The 18569-nt window shown below is 37.3% G+C and overlaps 1 protein-coding gene across 2 annotated transcripts in view; it reads right to left on the reverse strand.

Annotated features, from left to right (window-relative positions):
* Nucleotides 1-18569, reverse strand: part of LOC112992369 (sorting nexin-24) — an 87283-nt gene that overhangs the window by 22486 nt on the left and 46228 nt on the right. Inside the window, exons 1-2 of one of the 2 annotated variants that reach the window (XM_026115377.2) lie at nt 15473-15577; nt 14418-14532 (exon numbers count right to left, since the gene is read on the reverse strand). In XM_026115377.2, the coding sequence (XP_025971162.1) occupies nt 14418-14532; nt 15473-15537 (180 nt within the window). In that variant the 5' untranslated portion in view covers nt 15538-15577. Of the gene's footprint in view, nt 1-14417; nt 14533-15472; nt 15578-18569 lie in introns of those variants that run through there. The other variant, XM_026115375.2, reaches the window with a different exon arrangement.

An 18569-nucleotide genomic window follows, 5' to 3' on the forward strand; every position in this document is an offset into this window, starting at 1 on the left:
TTCTGCTCCATGTTTTACGCACTCTAGGCATTTATTTGGGTGGCAAACTGACAAGTTTTTACAGAATTAACGGAGCAATGTAATCCTTGCTCAATCACAGGTACTTCATTGTGGCTTCTGCTCCTTGACACTTGTCCCTCCCAAAACTCACTAGCAAGGCGCTCCTCGATGAAGACAAGGAACTATGCAATTACCTGTGAAAAAAAGACCAACCTTCCTTGGTCAGTGAATGCCTATTAACCTCTTCTGTGCTGAAGACAAATGAGCAGCATCAGTCAAAGGATTACATTTATCACAGCAAAGCAATCCTATAGCTAACGCTCTGACTTGGCTAAAACTCTCCACTTTCTTGTTATTGAAAGAGAGATTATTTCTCCCAAAAGGAGAAACAAAATTCCTGGTTAGCCCTTTAACAGATCTAACTTAACCACCTGGATTTCCGTTAAAAATTACTGTAACATTAAAACACTGCAAGAACATCAAGCTACTCTCTAGAAATCTCCTGTTTCCAATGTTACTTTCACATTTAGCAAGTGCTCCTGCTCCTTACTCAGCAGAGAACTGTTTAATTTTGACCAGTAAAGCTCCCAAGTGAGGTTGAAGCTGGGAATCATGACCACCACATACTCTGAGTTTTTTAGTCAGCTACCTTCTTTACGTTTATTGTTCATTTTTGATGCACAGTGGCGGCCTCTGGGTTTCCCACGCAAGAAAAATTTGCAAAGAGGCTGGGTTGCACCCTCTCCAGTGGTTATTCTGCCTCTGAAGGCTCTGGTTTAATTTACAAGTCAGCTTTGTCATCTGAAGCTAAGCATAAATTATTATTTTTAGTCACATTGCCTGGTGTCTCAAGAGCAGTACTACAATCCTATGGTACAGAAAGCTTAGTCAGGCTTTGGACAGAAAGATAAGCAAATAAAAGAGGAATATGCCATCAGCGCAAATGTGTCTGGAGTAGCAGTGCCCAGAAATCAAAGCAGGATGTGGATAAAGTATCAAGGGTTCAGAAGAGAGTCATAAAAAAACCTGTAAATCTACAGAAAAATTTGCCTTCTCTGTTGATTGAACACTGGGCTGACCTTTAACACGTGATCATCAATATGTAACACTGTGACTGATATTTAGATCCAATGAATTAGTCAAGACAACAAAAGGAAATTTCAGAAAAGAACCAAAAAGGTGGAAGGATGGGTAGTGACATACAAACGTAAAGGAATCAACTACAGATACAAAAATGGTAGCATGGAGACTTAGGAAAATGGCAAATTTACTACAGGCAAAATAATTTAGATGTCTCCATCCACACATTAACAAGTGTAAGCTTCTCCACCTGTCTAATATTTCAGCATCAGTATCTGATGCTGGATTTCCCTCTGGTTTCATTTGTAAATCTCACTCTTTGTTAAATCAGGCAAAAATAATAGTCCAAACTAGACGCAACTGGGCTCCATGTTTTTTTGGTCATACTCACTTTTTTTTTTTTTAAGGGTATATCTGGCTGCTAGACCTCTTCACTGAAATGTTGTTCATACTCTTACATGAGTAATACTGTTCTTGAATATCAACACTACACCACAGTTATTGACAACCTCTTGCATCATTAGAGCACAAATTCATCATAAAACCCACTAACCTTTATTTCCACTACTAAAAATACGCAATATGCTACAGTAACCTACTCTTGCAATAAAGTTGGATAACAAATTAGGGTCATATAATTAAACTTGTCCGGATTTAATTGCAAATTAGCAATTATAGAGATCCACCAGTAAAGCAGATAGGCACCATTACAAAGCATATAAATACAATGTCATTACAAAAACAGCAAACTGCTTCCTAATCCTGAAGTTACATATCTTTGAACAACTACTGTTGTTCAAAACAATTAGCCTGTATCACTTTGTGACCTTGACTGAGCTTCCAAATGCTCAGAGAAACACCTGAAGGTATCATCATTTAGTGAGTTACTAAAATGCTGGTGGCTACAAGACTGTTGATTATGAATCCTGTGAATTTATGGTCTTTGTTCCTCTGTAGCTTTACAGCCATGTTATTGCTACACAAGCGCTTTTGAAACGTTACATTAAGAAATTTTCCCCACCGAACGAGGTGTGAGAGGCCAGCTCCCATGCCAAAAAGAGCACTTGGAAATCTGGATGCCCTGACATCCGAAGAAACTGAGGGAGGTTGCCCTCTTCTCACTTTCTCAAGATTTCTTGGAGGCATACTAAAAATTATCCAGAAGCCAAAGTTACAGGGAACTGGTCAGAAAACCACAGTTACTCAGAATACAACTACCATCTCCCACCGTCTTGCTGGCAAGGATACAAAGAAAAATACTGTAACTGATCTGTGCTCAAATGCCATGTCTATGATATGTCTATTATCGCAGTAAATGACACCACACTATCACAGTTATGAACACTGTATTTCCCTACTGATGATGATATTCAGGAGATGAGAAATATAACACACTGAAAAAATGGAAGAACTCCTCCCTCAGTAAGGTACTTGCAAGTGAAATGACATTTTCACAGAACACCTATGCGGAAAGTTATCTTTGACATTTTGATTTTCTTAGAATAGACATACCCAGTGGGCTGCAACAGCACAAGAAGAAAGAATTTTGTCCAACCATTTTAAAACTGTACTTCTACAAAAGTAGACTCCCGCCACATATTTGCTCTAAAGGCCACAAATACACCATAGAAACTCCTGTTCTGGGAAAACAGCTTTAAGAGCTGCAGTAGCTGGTATACTTGTGCCGTCAGTTTAGGCAAGCTGCACTAGCAGTGCAACTGACCTAGCTAAAATAGTTCTATAAACACTGATTTAGAAATGAAAGTGTATTTAGTGTGTAACAGATCAGGCATATGCTCTCCTACTTTCCTCTTGATGAAATGATCTACAAGCACTTTATTCGAAAGCCTTACAAACGGAACAAACATCATCAGCTGAACCAATGCGGAATACTTCCTTTGACCATATTAATACTCAAAGTCTATACATTTATTTCAACATTACATGACAGAGAGGCTTTCTTCTCTGCTGCTGCAGGACCTTCATGCTGACATGTCCATTCTCAACAAGCTAAAGGCTGCCACTCTGGGGGGAAAACCCAGGCCGTTTCCTACAGCTTGTCACTAAGGGAAATATCCGGAGGACCCACGTGGAGGAAGCTACTTGCAGCAAGTGGGTCGATGCTAGCTGGGATGCACAGACAGCTGGGAGAAAGAAACACTCGCCACAACTGCCCAGGTGCACGTCACTAGGGAGACCCCCCTGGATTAAAGAGGGAACATGAAAAGAAGGAAAAGGCATCAAAATCGGATGTCTCCAGCAAACTTAGGGGTTACCGGTTATTAATGTAAACCATAAACAAACCACACTTAGATATTACTATGTTTACTATACAGTAACAAACTGATGTGCTGTAGGTCTGAGTTTTAGATACAATTGGAAGTAAATTCTGCGACCGGCCCTGAACTGTGATATCTGTGATTTTCCCGTCTCTTTTATTTCCTTGAAGAAGATATGTATGTAGCAAAGGTGTCAAATATGATTTGACATTCCTGAAACAGAGGCCTTGAAAATAAATGTCTTTTAGTGCTTTTGTTGTGGAGAGAAACAAGGCTAATTTCTGTACCACAAATAAAATTTCCCTTTGTTTTTAGTGGCTACTCTCAACCCTATTTTGTTGCTTCAGTGTTTCTTATTGCTTTATGTAAAATTTGCATTCATTGACAACGTCGGTTTACTCTGACTCTTATATTAAGCTTTGAACTAATTGCTCTCAATTAATCTGTTCCACTCTTTGATAGCTTATTTATCAGATTGAGAAAGATAGATTTAATGGTGCTTGCTGAAAACAAGTTCTTTAATTGGAAACACCAGAGTGTTTAGCTCACTTCGTGCTCTAGCAATTAAGGACAATTTGGAAAAGCGTTTTTCCCCCTACTATTGTCTCCTTGATTAAATTTCCAAAGAAGCAGACAAAACAAATGACAATACCACCTAGCAATATTGGTGCAAATAAAAGCCCAGCAGCCAAATTACTTACTATGAGAAATGTGAACCATCCCCATCAATTCCAATGCTGTGTTACATTCATTTTGCTGTATCCTTGCTTTCCAAGTAGGTAAATGGCAAAATTTCTTTCAAAATGCATAGCTCTATGCCTGCCTTTACACAATTATCCCTTTCCACAAATAAGCCAAATCAACAGAAGAAATTATTTTTCTTGATTAAGCTCCTGCATTTCTCTTGGGATGAAACAAAACAAACAATTAATCTTTCCTTATTTGTTCTCAGAAGAACCTGCATCCCTTAAACGTACGATAACCAGGGTACCTGTGGCAGGCAGTCGGCAGCAATTGGGCTTGTGCTGAAAATGCAAGGACTAGAGGCGGAATGCCTAATCTGCTGAGAGTTTCTACAAGAGGGCAAGGTTACACCAGGAAAATTCCCTTGCTGTGGAAACACTGTTAAAAATTACCACTTGACATCAGCATAATTAACAAGGTTTGGGAATTTATATGAACTAAGTAATTGAAAAGAATTAGCAAGAGATATATACATTAATCTTCACCAGTTACAATGTGCTTAATGAAATTAAAGGGTCTACTTCTACTTCCCTCGTTGTTTCTGCAAACTTTTTTCACCTATAGAACAAGAAAAAGTATATTAAAGACAACAATAGTTGCGAGAAATGAAAAAGAAACTGCATCACAAAACTCAATTTTTATATTGATACTATTTGAAGATTTTGCTGTATACAAATCATAATATTTATCAGAACAAGAAACTACAAAAATTTGATTTTAATGTTCATGGAACAGCAACAGGAAAAACCTGTATCAGAACGTATAAGTTTAGGCATCATTTAGTAATGCGCATTTATTCCTAAATATCATGCAGTTAAAGTCAAGTCTGCCTCAATCAAGATGTCCTACAATCAACAGCTTCAGTAAAACGAGCATTTTTTACTCTGAATTAAATCCACATTATATTGGATTACAGAGACAACGAGCAGGTGAAGAGAGAAATACAGTGGCGAGCAGTGCTGGTATGTGTGGAAGACAACAGTGTTATCACAACATAACAAGTATTTGCAATTTTCCTGTGCTACCTTATGAACATAAGACCTCCTCCCCTTAATTTACCCTGAAATTCTTCAGCGTATCCTTCAGAAAACACATGGAAGACTGCATAAATGCCAAGAAAAGGCAACACACAGAAGAGAACTATTTCTAAAGCAGGAAAGCCTTGTTTACTGCAGGACCAAAGCAGAAGGCTCACCGACCACCTTCCCATGACCTGCTTGAAGATGACCAGTCGCCTCCCTGTCTGCTTACTTCTCTGAACTACTCCCAGACCAGTTCGTACCTCTTGTTTAGGCAGCCAAAGAATTTTACAGAGAATTTTTTTTTGCTCCTGTGCTCTTTCCATGCAACACCCTTAAAGCAGATGCTTAAAAATTCTTGCTCATTTAATTCAGTATCTTTCAGGTAAAACCCTGTTAGAAGTTTCTCAATGGCGGGTCCTTCAGAATGGTCTGCAGTACATTGAAAACTACAATATACATACTGCACTAAATAACACACACAAATGCAAATAAAAAACACTAAAGTTTTCATGGGATACTTCAAAGTATTCAATATTTGTTTTCTTCCTCTCACCTCCTGATGTGGCCTGTGTCTTCTGTGCAAATTCAAATCCTGCTATAAAGGATTTCCTCATGAACTTTTTTCCTCAGTTATCCACTTCCTCATTAACTTTTCCTCAGTCATCATGGGCTGTTTATAAATGATTTAAGAATATTAACAATTGATCCTCCCTCACACAAAGAGTGAAGGCAGTAGAACCCTATCAAATTGCATAAATGCAACCATTTGGCAGATCTACGTCTAAACCACCTGATAATTTAGGCTCCGCGTTACTGAACAATCGTAACAGAATAGTTAGGCATGCAGTACCAGAACACACTTTCACTGGAGAACAAAATTTTCCCTTCACTGGCAATTAATTTATCAAGTATCTTTACAGAAGAGTTTTGAAGAAAAAGACCTTAAGATTTAACTTGCAATCACCATTTGTATGTTACAGAATAAGAATTAGCTTATGTAAAACAGCACACAGTTGGAAAGGAAAATGCGTTTAGAATGATACGGACTGATTCAAAAGATGGGGGAAACTGAGTCATTCTACTATAATACAGATCAGGATAATAAAGATCCTTTGCAAGAACTGAAGCTCTCTCCTTCCTTTACTATAATGAACAAAAATTGTTTGACTTTTTTTTTTTTTTTTAACAGACAAGCTCATGAAAACCTATTAAATATTCATTAAGAGAAAAAGATAAATTATTGTCTGCATGTTAAATGGGGAGTTGCCTCCTAGACCAGGAAGGTGACCACTCTTCCTTTTATCATGACTAAATAAAAGAAGTATCCCCAAACTTTGTATTGCTCTAGAGGGAATCACAGATCCTAGAATGATTGACAGGCAGCAGACTACAGTGACAACAGCAGTGAGCCAGAAAATGTGAAATCAAGTTTTAATATTTCTAGTTCAGCTTTAACTGTCTGTGACATCTTAAGCAAAGAACTTCATTTCTTTGTCTCCCATCTCAAAATATCTTATAGTTATTTAGAGCATATGCAGGTCATGACAGGAAGCATTTCTTGCTGTGTATAAAGACACAGTTAGTATAGTCTGATGTTCAATTTAGCTGGGGCAAAAGCTTGTGACACTACAGTGTTATGATATACAGAACAATTAAAAGAGAATGAGCACTTACAAATGGCTTCTAAACCTGTCATGATTTTTAATGTAAATTATGCTTTTAATTGAATAATATTTACTTTGATCAGTTCTGATATGTAAGAGCAAAACAAGAGTGAGGTTCATGCAGCACAATTCTATCAGCAAAGAAGCAGATTTTTGAAGATAAAGGAAAAAACCTGAATTGTAGAACACAGAGTAGCACCACTTATGAAGCAAATTGTAACTTTTAAAACAAACACAAACTAGTTAAATTTCCTAGGCATGCTTGAAAAAAAGCCTGAAATATTTCCACAGGAAACACCTTTGCAAAAAGGCACTCTTAATAAGTGGTTCTCCTTTAGATTATCTGCAAAATTATTTTGCTTTCCTCTTTTCCCTTGCTTTCTACCTCCTGTTAGCACATATGCAAGCCTACATCCGTCAAACACACTTTAAAACCAACAGCCATCTAAAACCAGCTACGTATCCGCACCACCAAAGAAACATGTATGCACAACAGAATCTTTAAACAGCTGGTTGCAGCAATGATGGATTTAAGTTATTAACCGATCAAAAAAAGATGGATGGTGGTCTGCTTTTCTTAATCTACATCATCATCTAGATCTATTTAAAGATATGTGGTGCACTAACATACTTAGTTAAGGTTTCGATAAAATCAGTAGAATAATCTGCCCTGTTACATTGAGACTGTATCGATCAATAAAATCACTTGTACTAGGAAAGTACTGTTAAGTACTGACAATCCCAGCCATTAATATTATTTAACACTCTGCTCACAATCTTTAATGAGGACAAAGAACATTTTGTCTTTTTATACTTATCATACCATTGCTTCTAGAGCTCCTTATAGCTACAGTTCAACCTTGATTACTGCACACTAAATAGAGTTGGAGGAGGAACATTCGGAATACTTTTGGATAACAAAGAATTTTCAAGGCCATTAATACATGTGGGTGATTCAACAGACTTTTCAGCAAAACATCAGTTAAATCTTATTTCACTATATTCAACTTTCACTTGCATCTTCACAAAGCTAGATTCATTATTTTCACTGTACTTACCTGCACTTAAAACAAAACTCCTTTCCAGAAACAGCAATCAGGAAGATAAATATCTGCTCTGTGCTTGATGGGAATTTTTTGCTGTAAATAAGCCTCTTTGGTGTTAAATTAGTTAAAAATAGATACTAAAGTCTGTGCACACAAGACAAAGCAAAGGACTGTTTCTCCAGACATCTTTGTGGTGGTTAATGAATGACACCAGGAAGTCGAAGTGATTTTTATCTGTCTCTCTCTCTCAGATACGGTGAATGGTTAAATAGAAGCCTTGTGAGAAAACACCTACAGGTCAGAAATGCACAGAATAAGGTGCAGAAGAAGAAAAAAAAAAAAAAGGTTCACATTTTGCCCAAAAGTTGTTAGAGCTTAAAATGTCTTCCTGTGAGTTCAGCTTTTAAATATACAGCCCACTACCTCCTGCACATTAAGCATTTAGGCTTACAAGACAGCTTTACAAGAGGTTCTGCACAGTGGCATCTGACTTGTGCACCTTTTCGCTGTATCACTATGACTCAACCACGCGGGAATGGTGGCAACCTTTTTTAAGGTTAGTGCTCACCATACATACGAGCCTCAATTCATGAAAACACATTTATGTTTAATTTAATAACAAGACGAAACAGAAGGGTGTGTTTAATTATTTTTAGGACTATTTAAGAAAGGCTGTACTGCCTCAGACCAAAGGTCCAGTTAGCACTGTAACCCATCTCCAAAAGCAGCCATAAGTAGATACCAAGGAAGAGTATGAGCAAGACAAGTATATGAGATATTTTCCTTTAATACTTTACCAGTTTCCAAAGTTATTTTCAGCTCAGGAATTTTCTATGCCAGATGTAAACTGCTCTTCCACGAGCCTTTCCAGTCTTTCCTTGAACCAATTTAAACTTCTTGCCTTTACAACACCCTTTGGCAAAGACACATAGGTCTACAGGAATAACTAAATTCTTAATACATTTCTGAGACTATTAAGGAGAAAGAACAATAGTAATGAATATTAAAATTGACAAATGGATAAATGTGATGAATGTGAACTGCACAGAAATAAAATTTGAATAGCTTAACTGTTCAATGATCACTTTGCTGTTATACTTCCAGAATTAAATAGCAACCAACTTGATTTATTTTTACTTGGCAAAAGCAAAGGAATTCCTCATGAAAGTATACAAATTAAATACAGAGACCTCAATATTTTTGAAAGGCTCAGGAACAGCACACGTTCAAAAACTTCTGTTCCTACAAATTATAATATTTTTTTCTTTTTAAATATTGATAACACAAAGCCAAGAACTGTTTCCATTAGAAAGCACTTGTAGATTGCTTCTGATCCCAGAGGCCCACATCAGCCTCAAATAACCCACAAATCAAAATCCCCTTCATTTTATATGATATCCCAGCTTTGGTTCTGTCTAGCAGAATTCAGGTTGACTTTAGGTACTACTGTAAGACATTCTTTCATTTACATCACAGAGAGAAGAGAAAATAGCATAAAACTGTGCATCACTAGGATTTCATTTTCCCCACGTTCACACATCATCTGATTCTCCTCCAACTGGGACAGCACTGAAGCAGGATTTCAGCTGCAGTTAACAGAGGAGTATTCTGCTCCTGAGAGGCAAAGCTCTAGCCAATGTACAATGTGGAGTACTTGCACCTGGGCATCAGGAGTCTAGATAGCTTTTCTGAGTGCAGAGACCAGACTGCTTCACTCTTCCCGAGGATCACCAAGGTTATAAACAACTGGGTTCGCTTTCTTCCTTGTTAAAAGAGCGAGTGGCCAACAGAAATGAAATCATTCAAGCAGTGAAGAACTAATTAAACTTCTCACTAAGTGATGGAAATCTCTTTGTTCTTCACAATTAGAGAAAAAAACCCTGAGAAATCAAAGTATCTCACTTCTCAGAATGACAGTGAAAAGGGGCAACAACAGGCAGCCAAGGAAGGTGAAAGAGTCTTATCCTTTGTTGTAATATGAAATGCTGCGTTCATTCTGCAGAGCTCCAGAACATATTTTCCAAATCAGCAAAAACTTCCCCTCAGTACTTTAATTAAATTTTTTTTTAATTGAACTCAAAATTTTCTCAAAGTAACAGCACACAGCTAGATCAACTTAAATCAAGATAGTTCAATAGCTTTAGAATGCAAAAATTCAGATTGATGACTAAAAAGGTATTTTTCTGGGCCCAGGGGAGGTTATTTAAACCTTTCATCCACATTTATTAATTTGCTCATGCTCATTGTCCAATTAGAAAAGACTATTTATTCCAAACGTTATCACAAGGACTTTAATATCAACATTTATTGAAGCAATTAAAGAAAATCAGTTGAAAGGACATTTTGGGCCAAATTTTCAGTAAGATCATTTTCCTTCTGCAGTCACCAATTGTAGAAATATCTCATTCATCTTCACTTTTTCAGCTATTGAACTGCTCCGCAAAACAGGGTAAGAAAATGAATATAATAATGGGTGATTATCTCCTTTATACTTCTGATGAACTTATTCATGAAGCAACTACACAGTATTCATCACTATATTCTCTGTTTTCCTAACTCCACCCTGCTGGAAATGAAGACAGTTAAGGAGGATAAGATTGTATTCTACTTTCTTAACAGCAGAAATCATAACAGATACTGTTTTATTTATCTTTTTAGGAAGGATTGGTAGGTTTCTTTCTTTCTTTCTTTCTTTCTTTAAGGGAGTTACATTTTGGAGAATACTGAAATATAGGTCAAAGTACTTCTCAGATCACGAGATTATTTCCTTAAATGGAAAACAAATCTGTAGTCCAGTTGCATAAACTCCATAATTCATTCTGAAGATCTGGATTCCTGAAACTGCTGGAATGTTGAAGTTTACCAAATTTTCAAGTCTCACAGCCAAGCACCACTTTAACCAATCTTATCTCCAGGAATCAGGACTGTTCTCTTTGTAAAAGTTCAAGACTAAATAAAAGCCAAGTATGTTTTCTTGACCCCAAATGAGGGAGAAAGATTAGCTCTACGTATTATCTCTAGTTACAGACAGACAGAGCAGTTCAGAAGGTTTACAACACTGTTATATACTAGAATCTTGCCAGTCACAAGAACAATTTCTTCAGATCACTTATACCACAAGAAATGAGTTAGCATCCTGAAGCTCATCAGAAATAAGTACCTTCTCCGAAACCCCTCTGCATAACCAAATCATTTCAGCAAACACTAGTGGCTATACAGTCCCATCCTGAGATGTAGGTGCCACTTCAGGGTGGATTCTGTTGACTGTGTCTGTTATCTTGTTGGACTGATGATATAGGCAAATGAGCGGATTTCTTCTGCCCAGAAGGGCTACAAAATATCTATTCCATTGAACTCTAAAAGGCAGACCTGTCAAAGGGCAACTCCCTAGGGTAGAGAGACTGGATGGCAGTAATGTCCAGTATCAGCTTACTGGCATGAGGAAATGACCTAACTCCAGATCAGAAGAGGGCAGGTGGTTAGATCAGATTCCTCCCTGCTATCAATTCACTGGGAATAAGGTCCAAAAAACCTGCTCTTCCAAGACTAAATCATATAAAATCATAAAACCTACTTGCAACAAATACTGATCAGATTGACAGCACAGCTGCAGTGGCTTCAATAACCAGTTAAATAAGGTCCCTCAGGGCTGTCCTTAGGAATTCCTATCATGTCTCCAAAGTCCAAGATAAACCCAGCTACCTGTTCAGTTGCTCCATCCAAATGACTGACTGTTGTTGCACACCAGTATCTGTGCAAGAGGGAGCATATCAAGTGATCTGTATCTTCTTGAAATACACTATCAGAGGAGACCATATTTCTGTATTACTTTGTGATAAACAGTCAGTCTGAGATCACACAGTAGATTTTAAAAAAGACCCAAAAGCTACAATATTGATTGACAGTCTGTCCTGTCATCTTCCACATTCGTCTCTAACTTCTACTACTTTCAAGTAAACAAACATTTCACCAAACTCACAGAAGTAATATCAGCAATCACAGACTTTTAATGCAAGTCCAACTGGCAGCCCGTCTCAAATCGGAGGCTCCCTATACAACCACCTTCTTGAAATTTGTATGTTCCATCTCTTCGCAACATCAAACTCCTCAAGGAATCTATCAATAGAAGAAGTTTCATAACCATAAAAAAATTATAGCTAAATTAAAAGTTTTAGCTCAATCTAATACTATTTTCAGAGAGATTTTTGTCAGCGATAGTGTAATCCAATGATTTATTTAAAAAATTTTATATCAGAAACAGCTGGATGCTAATCTCTGCTCTGTTACAAGTTACAAGCTCAGATACAGAAATAAGTTTCTATGAGATCAAAATTTGTATCACACAGTAATTGATTTGGGGTGACTGTGAGAGCGCTCTTAGTTGACAGCGCCACAAGGTAATCAGCATGGGTTTAGCCCTCCTCCCATGTCAGTAACAAGTGATTGCTTTTTAGTGGAGACAAAACCAGCTCAAATCAAGTCCTACCTGCTATAGGTTAAGATCATGCATGGGGACAGTTACCATGGATCAGCAGAGGAGCAATAGCGTACTGCTTCATACTAGTTTGCTCGAGTGTCTGGGCCCCTGTTCTGTCTTTCACTTATTTGCATCTCTTTCCCCACTTATAAATTGAACAATCCTCTTTTCCATTTGTCAGTTGATTGTTCACAAGCAATCTATATTACTGTGTGTGCTGTTGAATTACTATACATATTCTTGAATAAATACATTAGTCCTTACTAGTCAACTGTTCCACAGTATTAAAAATGAAAGTTGTAAGTTCCAATCAAACTTGTAAAATATGAAAATCACTTAAATATATAAACCAGTCTTTCATAATTCTATGCAGAAAATCAATCCATTATAAAAAGAAAAAAAAACCCATTTGTCTTTCAAAACCACAAAAGCCATCTGATGTATGTTTGCTGACAATGGATGGAAATAAATTTAAGAAAATGAACTTTTGTATAGCACAATCTAATATTTGGCTTATTCATAGTTTTGCTATTCAGAAAAAAAAAAAAAAAAGAAATGAAGAGGGTGGTTTCATCATGAAAAGACCTCAAAGATATGACAGTGTACTGACAATTGCAGTACTTTCCATCTTACAACAATGGAATTTGTTGCTTTCCTTGACACCAATTATAAATTTGATATAATAATTTTCATCCAAATTTCAACTATAGAGGACTATACTTACTTGGTTAAAATTATATTAAAAAAACAGCATGATCAGACCATGTCTGATACAGGTCTGTATTTGTCTGCAAGCTTCATGGCACATCACTTGATGCCTATACAGGTTTTCAAGATGCAAAATATATAATAAGAAATGAATATATATTGCACTAAACAAATCATTTGGAAGTAACATCTGCATAAATGCTCAACCTCTGCATAAGATCCCAGTTGTTTCTGAAAAAACAATAACAAACCAATTACCATAATGGTTTAGTAGCTACAGAAATGGGTAGCTAGCAGTACCATGGTACTAATCAAACTGCTTGTAAAGACTAACTCTCCTTAGTATCATCTGAAAATGTTTGCAATATTTTATATACATGATGTTAAATTGAAATCTGACCATACATCTTCTGAAGTGGTAACACGTTCCTACATTGTGTCCTAGAAAATGCTTGGCACTTTTAAAGACCTGACAACTCCAATGCTTTGATATGAACCTACAGCTTCCTAAAATCTGAACCTCATTATTTTATATTTTAAAATTTCATTGTAGATTAGTTTTGTTTTCTGTTAGCAAATTTAAAATTAATGACCGCTTGCAAGATATTTTTTTTCTTTTTTAATTTATTATGCACATTAGTATGGATTTAGCTTAGAGGCTGGCCTTGCTTTGAATGGGGTGTTAGACCAGATGACCTCCAGCAGTCTCTTACAACCTAAGCTATTCTGTGTTTCTACGGTAGCCACTAGTGATACAACATGGAAAAAGTTAATTAAATTTACAAGAATGTACGTTAATCAACTCCTCCAGTAGAGGGGGATGTTCTTTTACAGTTTATCAGCAATTAAAAAGTGCTAACCAATCTGCCTCTATACCTTTGCAACAAAATCAACCTCATAATAGAAATAAATACAAGTGCCTTAGTAATGATATTCTTCAAAAGATAGTTTTATGCAAATCAGAAAAAAGGAAAAAGTCACAGCAAATGTCTAAGAGAAAAACCTACCAACAACTGAGCAAGATGTGCTGATAGCCACCACCAACAAAAGGGCCGTACTCCTTTTCCAAACGCAAGTCTTTCCAAGACCAGTTTTTTCCACTCACGTAATACATGTAATTTTTTAGATGCCACTAATACAATAAAACTCAGAGCAGGAAGGAAAAAAAGGGCTACATGTTTCAATATAGCAATAGTAATGAAATATTTAAAAATAAAAAGTGATATTAAAAATAAACTAAGTTGCCTGAAACTGTCCCCATATCTTGGAAGAAATTTTAAACTGTATTTTTCTCTGTATTTCCAAACTTCTTTTTAGAAGTTTAATGTCAGAGGCAATACTTTCTAACATCACGTTACAATTCTTTCCTCCTCCTCAATCTGTTTTCTTTTACAAACCTTCCTGAGAATCAGGGAGGTTCCTGAGCAGTGCAGGCCAACATCCATTTTCTTTGATGGCAATTCACTGTCCATTATGTTGCAGTTCACCACTCCTCCAGCTGTGCCACTGCAACTGTGGATGATGACATAAATCAGACCTCTGAAATGATCTGAGTACAAATAAAAAAGCTCTACTCTCACTCTTACCCTCCTCCCTAAATAATTATCTTTTGGCTCAGATCATTTCCATGATTCCCTTTAATAAAACAACACTTGCATCAGTACAGCTGAAGGTGCAGTGAACTGGAAACGTGCATGGAAATACCTTAATCTGGCTTTATCACCAGAGAAATGGCTGTGGAACCACACCACCAGGCTTCTCCAATTTTTAAGAGGAAAGTGTTTGAAACAATCATGGTGAGAGTAGAAATTCCATCTACTAAAAAGCAAGGGATTTATCACCTCTGTATTTAGGTATCTATACGCCCAAGTCATTCCTGAAAACTCCTTTAATGGTTTGTGGCAAAATTTTAAGCCAAACAGGTAGAATTTGGCCCTTTAAATGCAAGTGATCAAACAGAATGAGACGAATATGAGATGACAGGTGCCTAGTTCCACTAGATGAGTAATTCAGACACAGGCACATACAGTACAGGGATGTGAATTTGTCGAGCTGATTCTTTCCTTTAAACAGAGACGAGTAATAAAGCTGCCTGATTCCTCTTCTGCAGCACTTTTCACTGGTACAGTCAAAACAATTTTGGTAAGAATAACATTCTCCCCATTTTAAGCACAGGAAAATGAGGTACTAGTAGGTTGTCCAAAGTTAGACAGCAGCCAATGGCAGAACAAGAAACAAAATAGAAGCAGTCCAGTTTTCCAGCTGCTGAACTCATCCTAAGTGAACAAAAATTATCACCGCTGCTAAGCATGTAACTCACTTCCCACACCTAAAATTGCTTTTCAATAAAAGACCCACCTAATACCCGCAGTATCTTCAAAGTGCTCTGCCTACTACCACTCTGAATGCGGACAGAGCTTTCACCATCACACTGATGAAAGGAGACACCCACCTGCAAGTACAACTCCAGGCCTTGCCGTCGCTGCTCCAGGACCTTTGGGACCCAGTTCCTGACATGCTTTGAGGGAATCTCTGGCGTTCTTATGAACTTCTTGAGCTGCAGACAAAGAAAGAGAAAGAAATCCAGACAAACCCCTGAACACATTTATGGCCAAAATGAGACAGAACAGGTAAAATAACTGCACATAAAGGACAACAGTACTGCAATCACGCTACCCACCATCAAGCTCAGTGAAATAAGCAACAGACTTGATTATACCTCTTCACACCTACAGGCTGCAGACAAAAATTCTCCTGCCCAGCTGCCCTTCTCAGTGAAGAAGAATCCTGACAAATTTTCAGAAATTTTACAACAAAACTGCAGCAGCTAGGTGAAAATACTTGAAAATGAGGACCCCATGCCATAGAGGAGAGCCTCGGCTCAAACTGAAACAAAGTAGTGACAACCTCAGACTCCGGGAGACACCAGTAATGTACGAGGCTGAACCTCGGGAAGTCACCCAGGAGCTGCAGAGGCTGTGGCACAGTGGCTTGAGCTCGACTCACAGCCACGGCGAGGAAGAAGCTGAGGAGGCAGGTGCATCCAGAACATACGAGAGAGGGGGATTCAATGCCCAGCTCAGCCATGAACGCCCTGGAGATGTAGCATCAGCCTGTCTTGTGCTTCGGTTCCCCATTTATTAACCTGGGATCACGCCTTGCAATGTCACTGTGAAGTGCTGGGACATTACCTTGATAAGGACAGTGACAAAGCACCACTGCAATAATTTCTTACTCCATGTTTCAGCATTTATGAACAGCTGGGAGAAGTATAGCGCAGAGAGCTAACCGGTCTTCTGCAGAGCTAGCAACCAAGAGAGCAAAATAACCCTCCCTCCCAAGCTGCAGCAATAAATTGACATTTATGTTGAATAGTTTATACAGACCAATAGCAAGATTGCTACTGAATATATTTCTAAGAGCTCCACAACTGTTTCTCTAAAAATTCCCACGGGGAAAGCTTTTACAGATATATCAGGAAATGTGTGTGTATGTGCATACATGTGTCCCTGTAAACACACACAAACATATATTCTGACAACACTAAAAATCCTCTTTCTAGAGAGAAATATTTTCGAAACCAATAAAAATTAACATCTTCCTCAAAACTAAAGGGCAAAAACAATAACTGGAACTGACTCCATTGCATTTTAATAGAAGGTGACATTAGACAGTCTTTCTGTTGGATATTGCCTCTGAGTAAACACGAGGCAAGGAATGCAAGAAAAGAAACTGAAAATTGACTTTGACATGCATACCCATGGGAGACTGAGAATTTACATTTCATCTTTGAGCTTGCTGAGATGTCACTATGGGAAAAAGCAGTGCCAACATATCAACGTCTCTACAATCACAAGTAACGAAGCTCCAACAAGGAAACCTCAATTGCTCTGGAAAAGTTTTTCAACTTCCTTATTTCTTAAGTGCGCTACATTACAATTAAACATGAAATGAAAAAAATACCCCAAATGTGTGCTTTTACTGACTGATCTGAAAGTTGAAGTATAAAAACCCATTATTTCCTCTAAAACTCTAAATTTATCAGGAATGTTGAAGAAGCTACAATCATAGCTGTTGCAAACCATGACAGCGCTTGCAGATGAGTAACAAATTGCTTCAGATGAGGAGAGACAAATCCAAAACAATACAGGCTTCCACCACAGCTTAGCTGCTTACAAGATAAATACTCTGTGGCTGACACTTCAGCTGATGATCAACAGTCCTTTTTTGCTCTGTGACCCTGTGATATAAAGCATCCAATAAACAAGGGCTAAAATGTGCAGGCATACGTACTGTGCATAGGTATAATGTCCATACTATACAGATGTACAAAGTGATAAGCACACTTTCTTAAGCTTATAATAATCCAATAATACATTATAAAATAATAATGATTACTATAATACCTAAGGAGATTTGCATAATATGCTTATGTTAGTCATATTGCTCCAGACCTGTCCACTACTCATGAAATACTTATTTATCTGAGGACAATTATTGTCTGTAATACCTCCCCGTCTGTAACACTGACCTAATGCCTAACTGAAATACTGTTGTCTCTCTCTATTTTTCTCAAGCTTAAAAGATGGCTCAAATTGTCAATTAAAGAACTATTTGTCCAAGTGTGAAAAGTCAACACAATTTAGAGTATATAGTAATTGTTTTAAAATTATAAATAACCTGCAAACAAAGATGTAAAACAATATTTTTGCAGATTCCACTGCAGTTGTCATAACACTGTCACCTTCTAACATTCTGGTACTAAAAGAGAACTACCAGTATTTTAAATGGAAAAAATATATAAAAGAAAATAAGGAATAAATATAAATACACAGTTGTATTTTCAGCTACATTTTACAGACAGAAAGGGTTTTACTCTTTCTAAAGATCTGTTTGAGCAAAAATAACAAAAATTTTGTGCAGATTTGAAAACAGTATTGTAACGTGAAAGGTGAAGAGACTGAAAAGCCTACCTTGCCATTCATAACCAGGCCAAAAGTAACGGCCTATGCAAACTATAGAACGAAAGCTAATGGCAGCGGATGCTTTCTATCAAAGCAGTAACTGGTACTCCCAATGTATCATACCAGGCTTGAAAAGATTTTAAACCTTTTTCACTATAGCCAGATCGCAGAGGAAGTAGGATTTAACTTTTCTACTTAACTGGAATGTAGGAAAAGGTGAACACAGAAAGGAGACAAAGCAAGCCTTGTTTCTGGAAACCGCTTTGTTAAAAAAAAAAAGTGTATCAAACCATTAATTGGTATTCTGATGAATGAATAATCTCTTATCTTATATGAATAATGGAGTCCTTCCTGCATACAATGCCAGTGTAGTATGTTCTTATCAGGCAAATGGAACCACCTCTCCTATAGCCTCTATTCCATTTTTCTACCACTTTTGTTCCCAACAAAGGCTTTACTTCTACTACTCACTGTGAGACATCTCCAATACTAAGTACACCTTGAATACGCAAGTAAGTTTAAAGATACCTTCCCAAATGCCATGTACTCACAGCTCTTTACAGTGAAACTTGTACTGTAAATTAA

Source organism: Dromaius novaehollandiae, chromosome Z (assembly GCF_036370855.1).
Source record: "Dromaius novaehollandiae isolate bDroNov1 chromosome Z, bDroNov1.hap1, whole genome shotgun sequence".
In the NCBI taxonomy this organism is placed as follows: Eukaryota; Metazoa; Chordata; class Aves; order Casuariiformes; family Dromaiidae; genus Dromaius; species Dromaius novaehollandiae.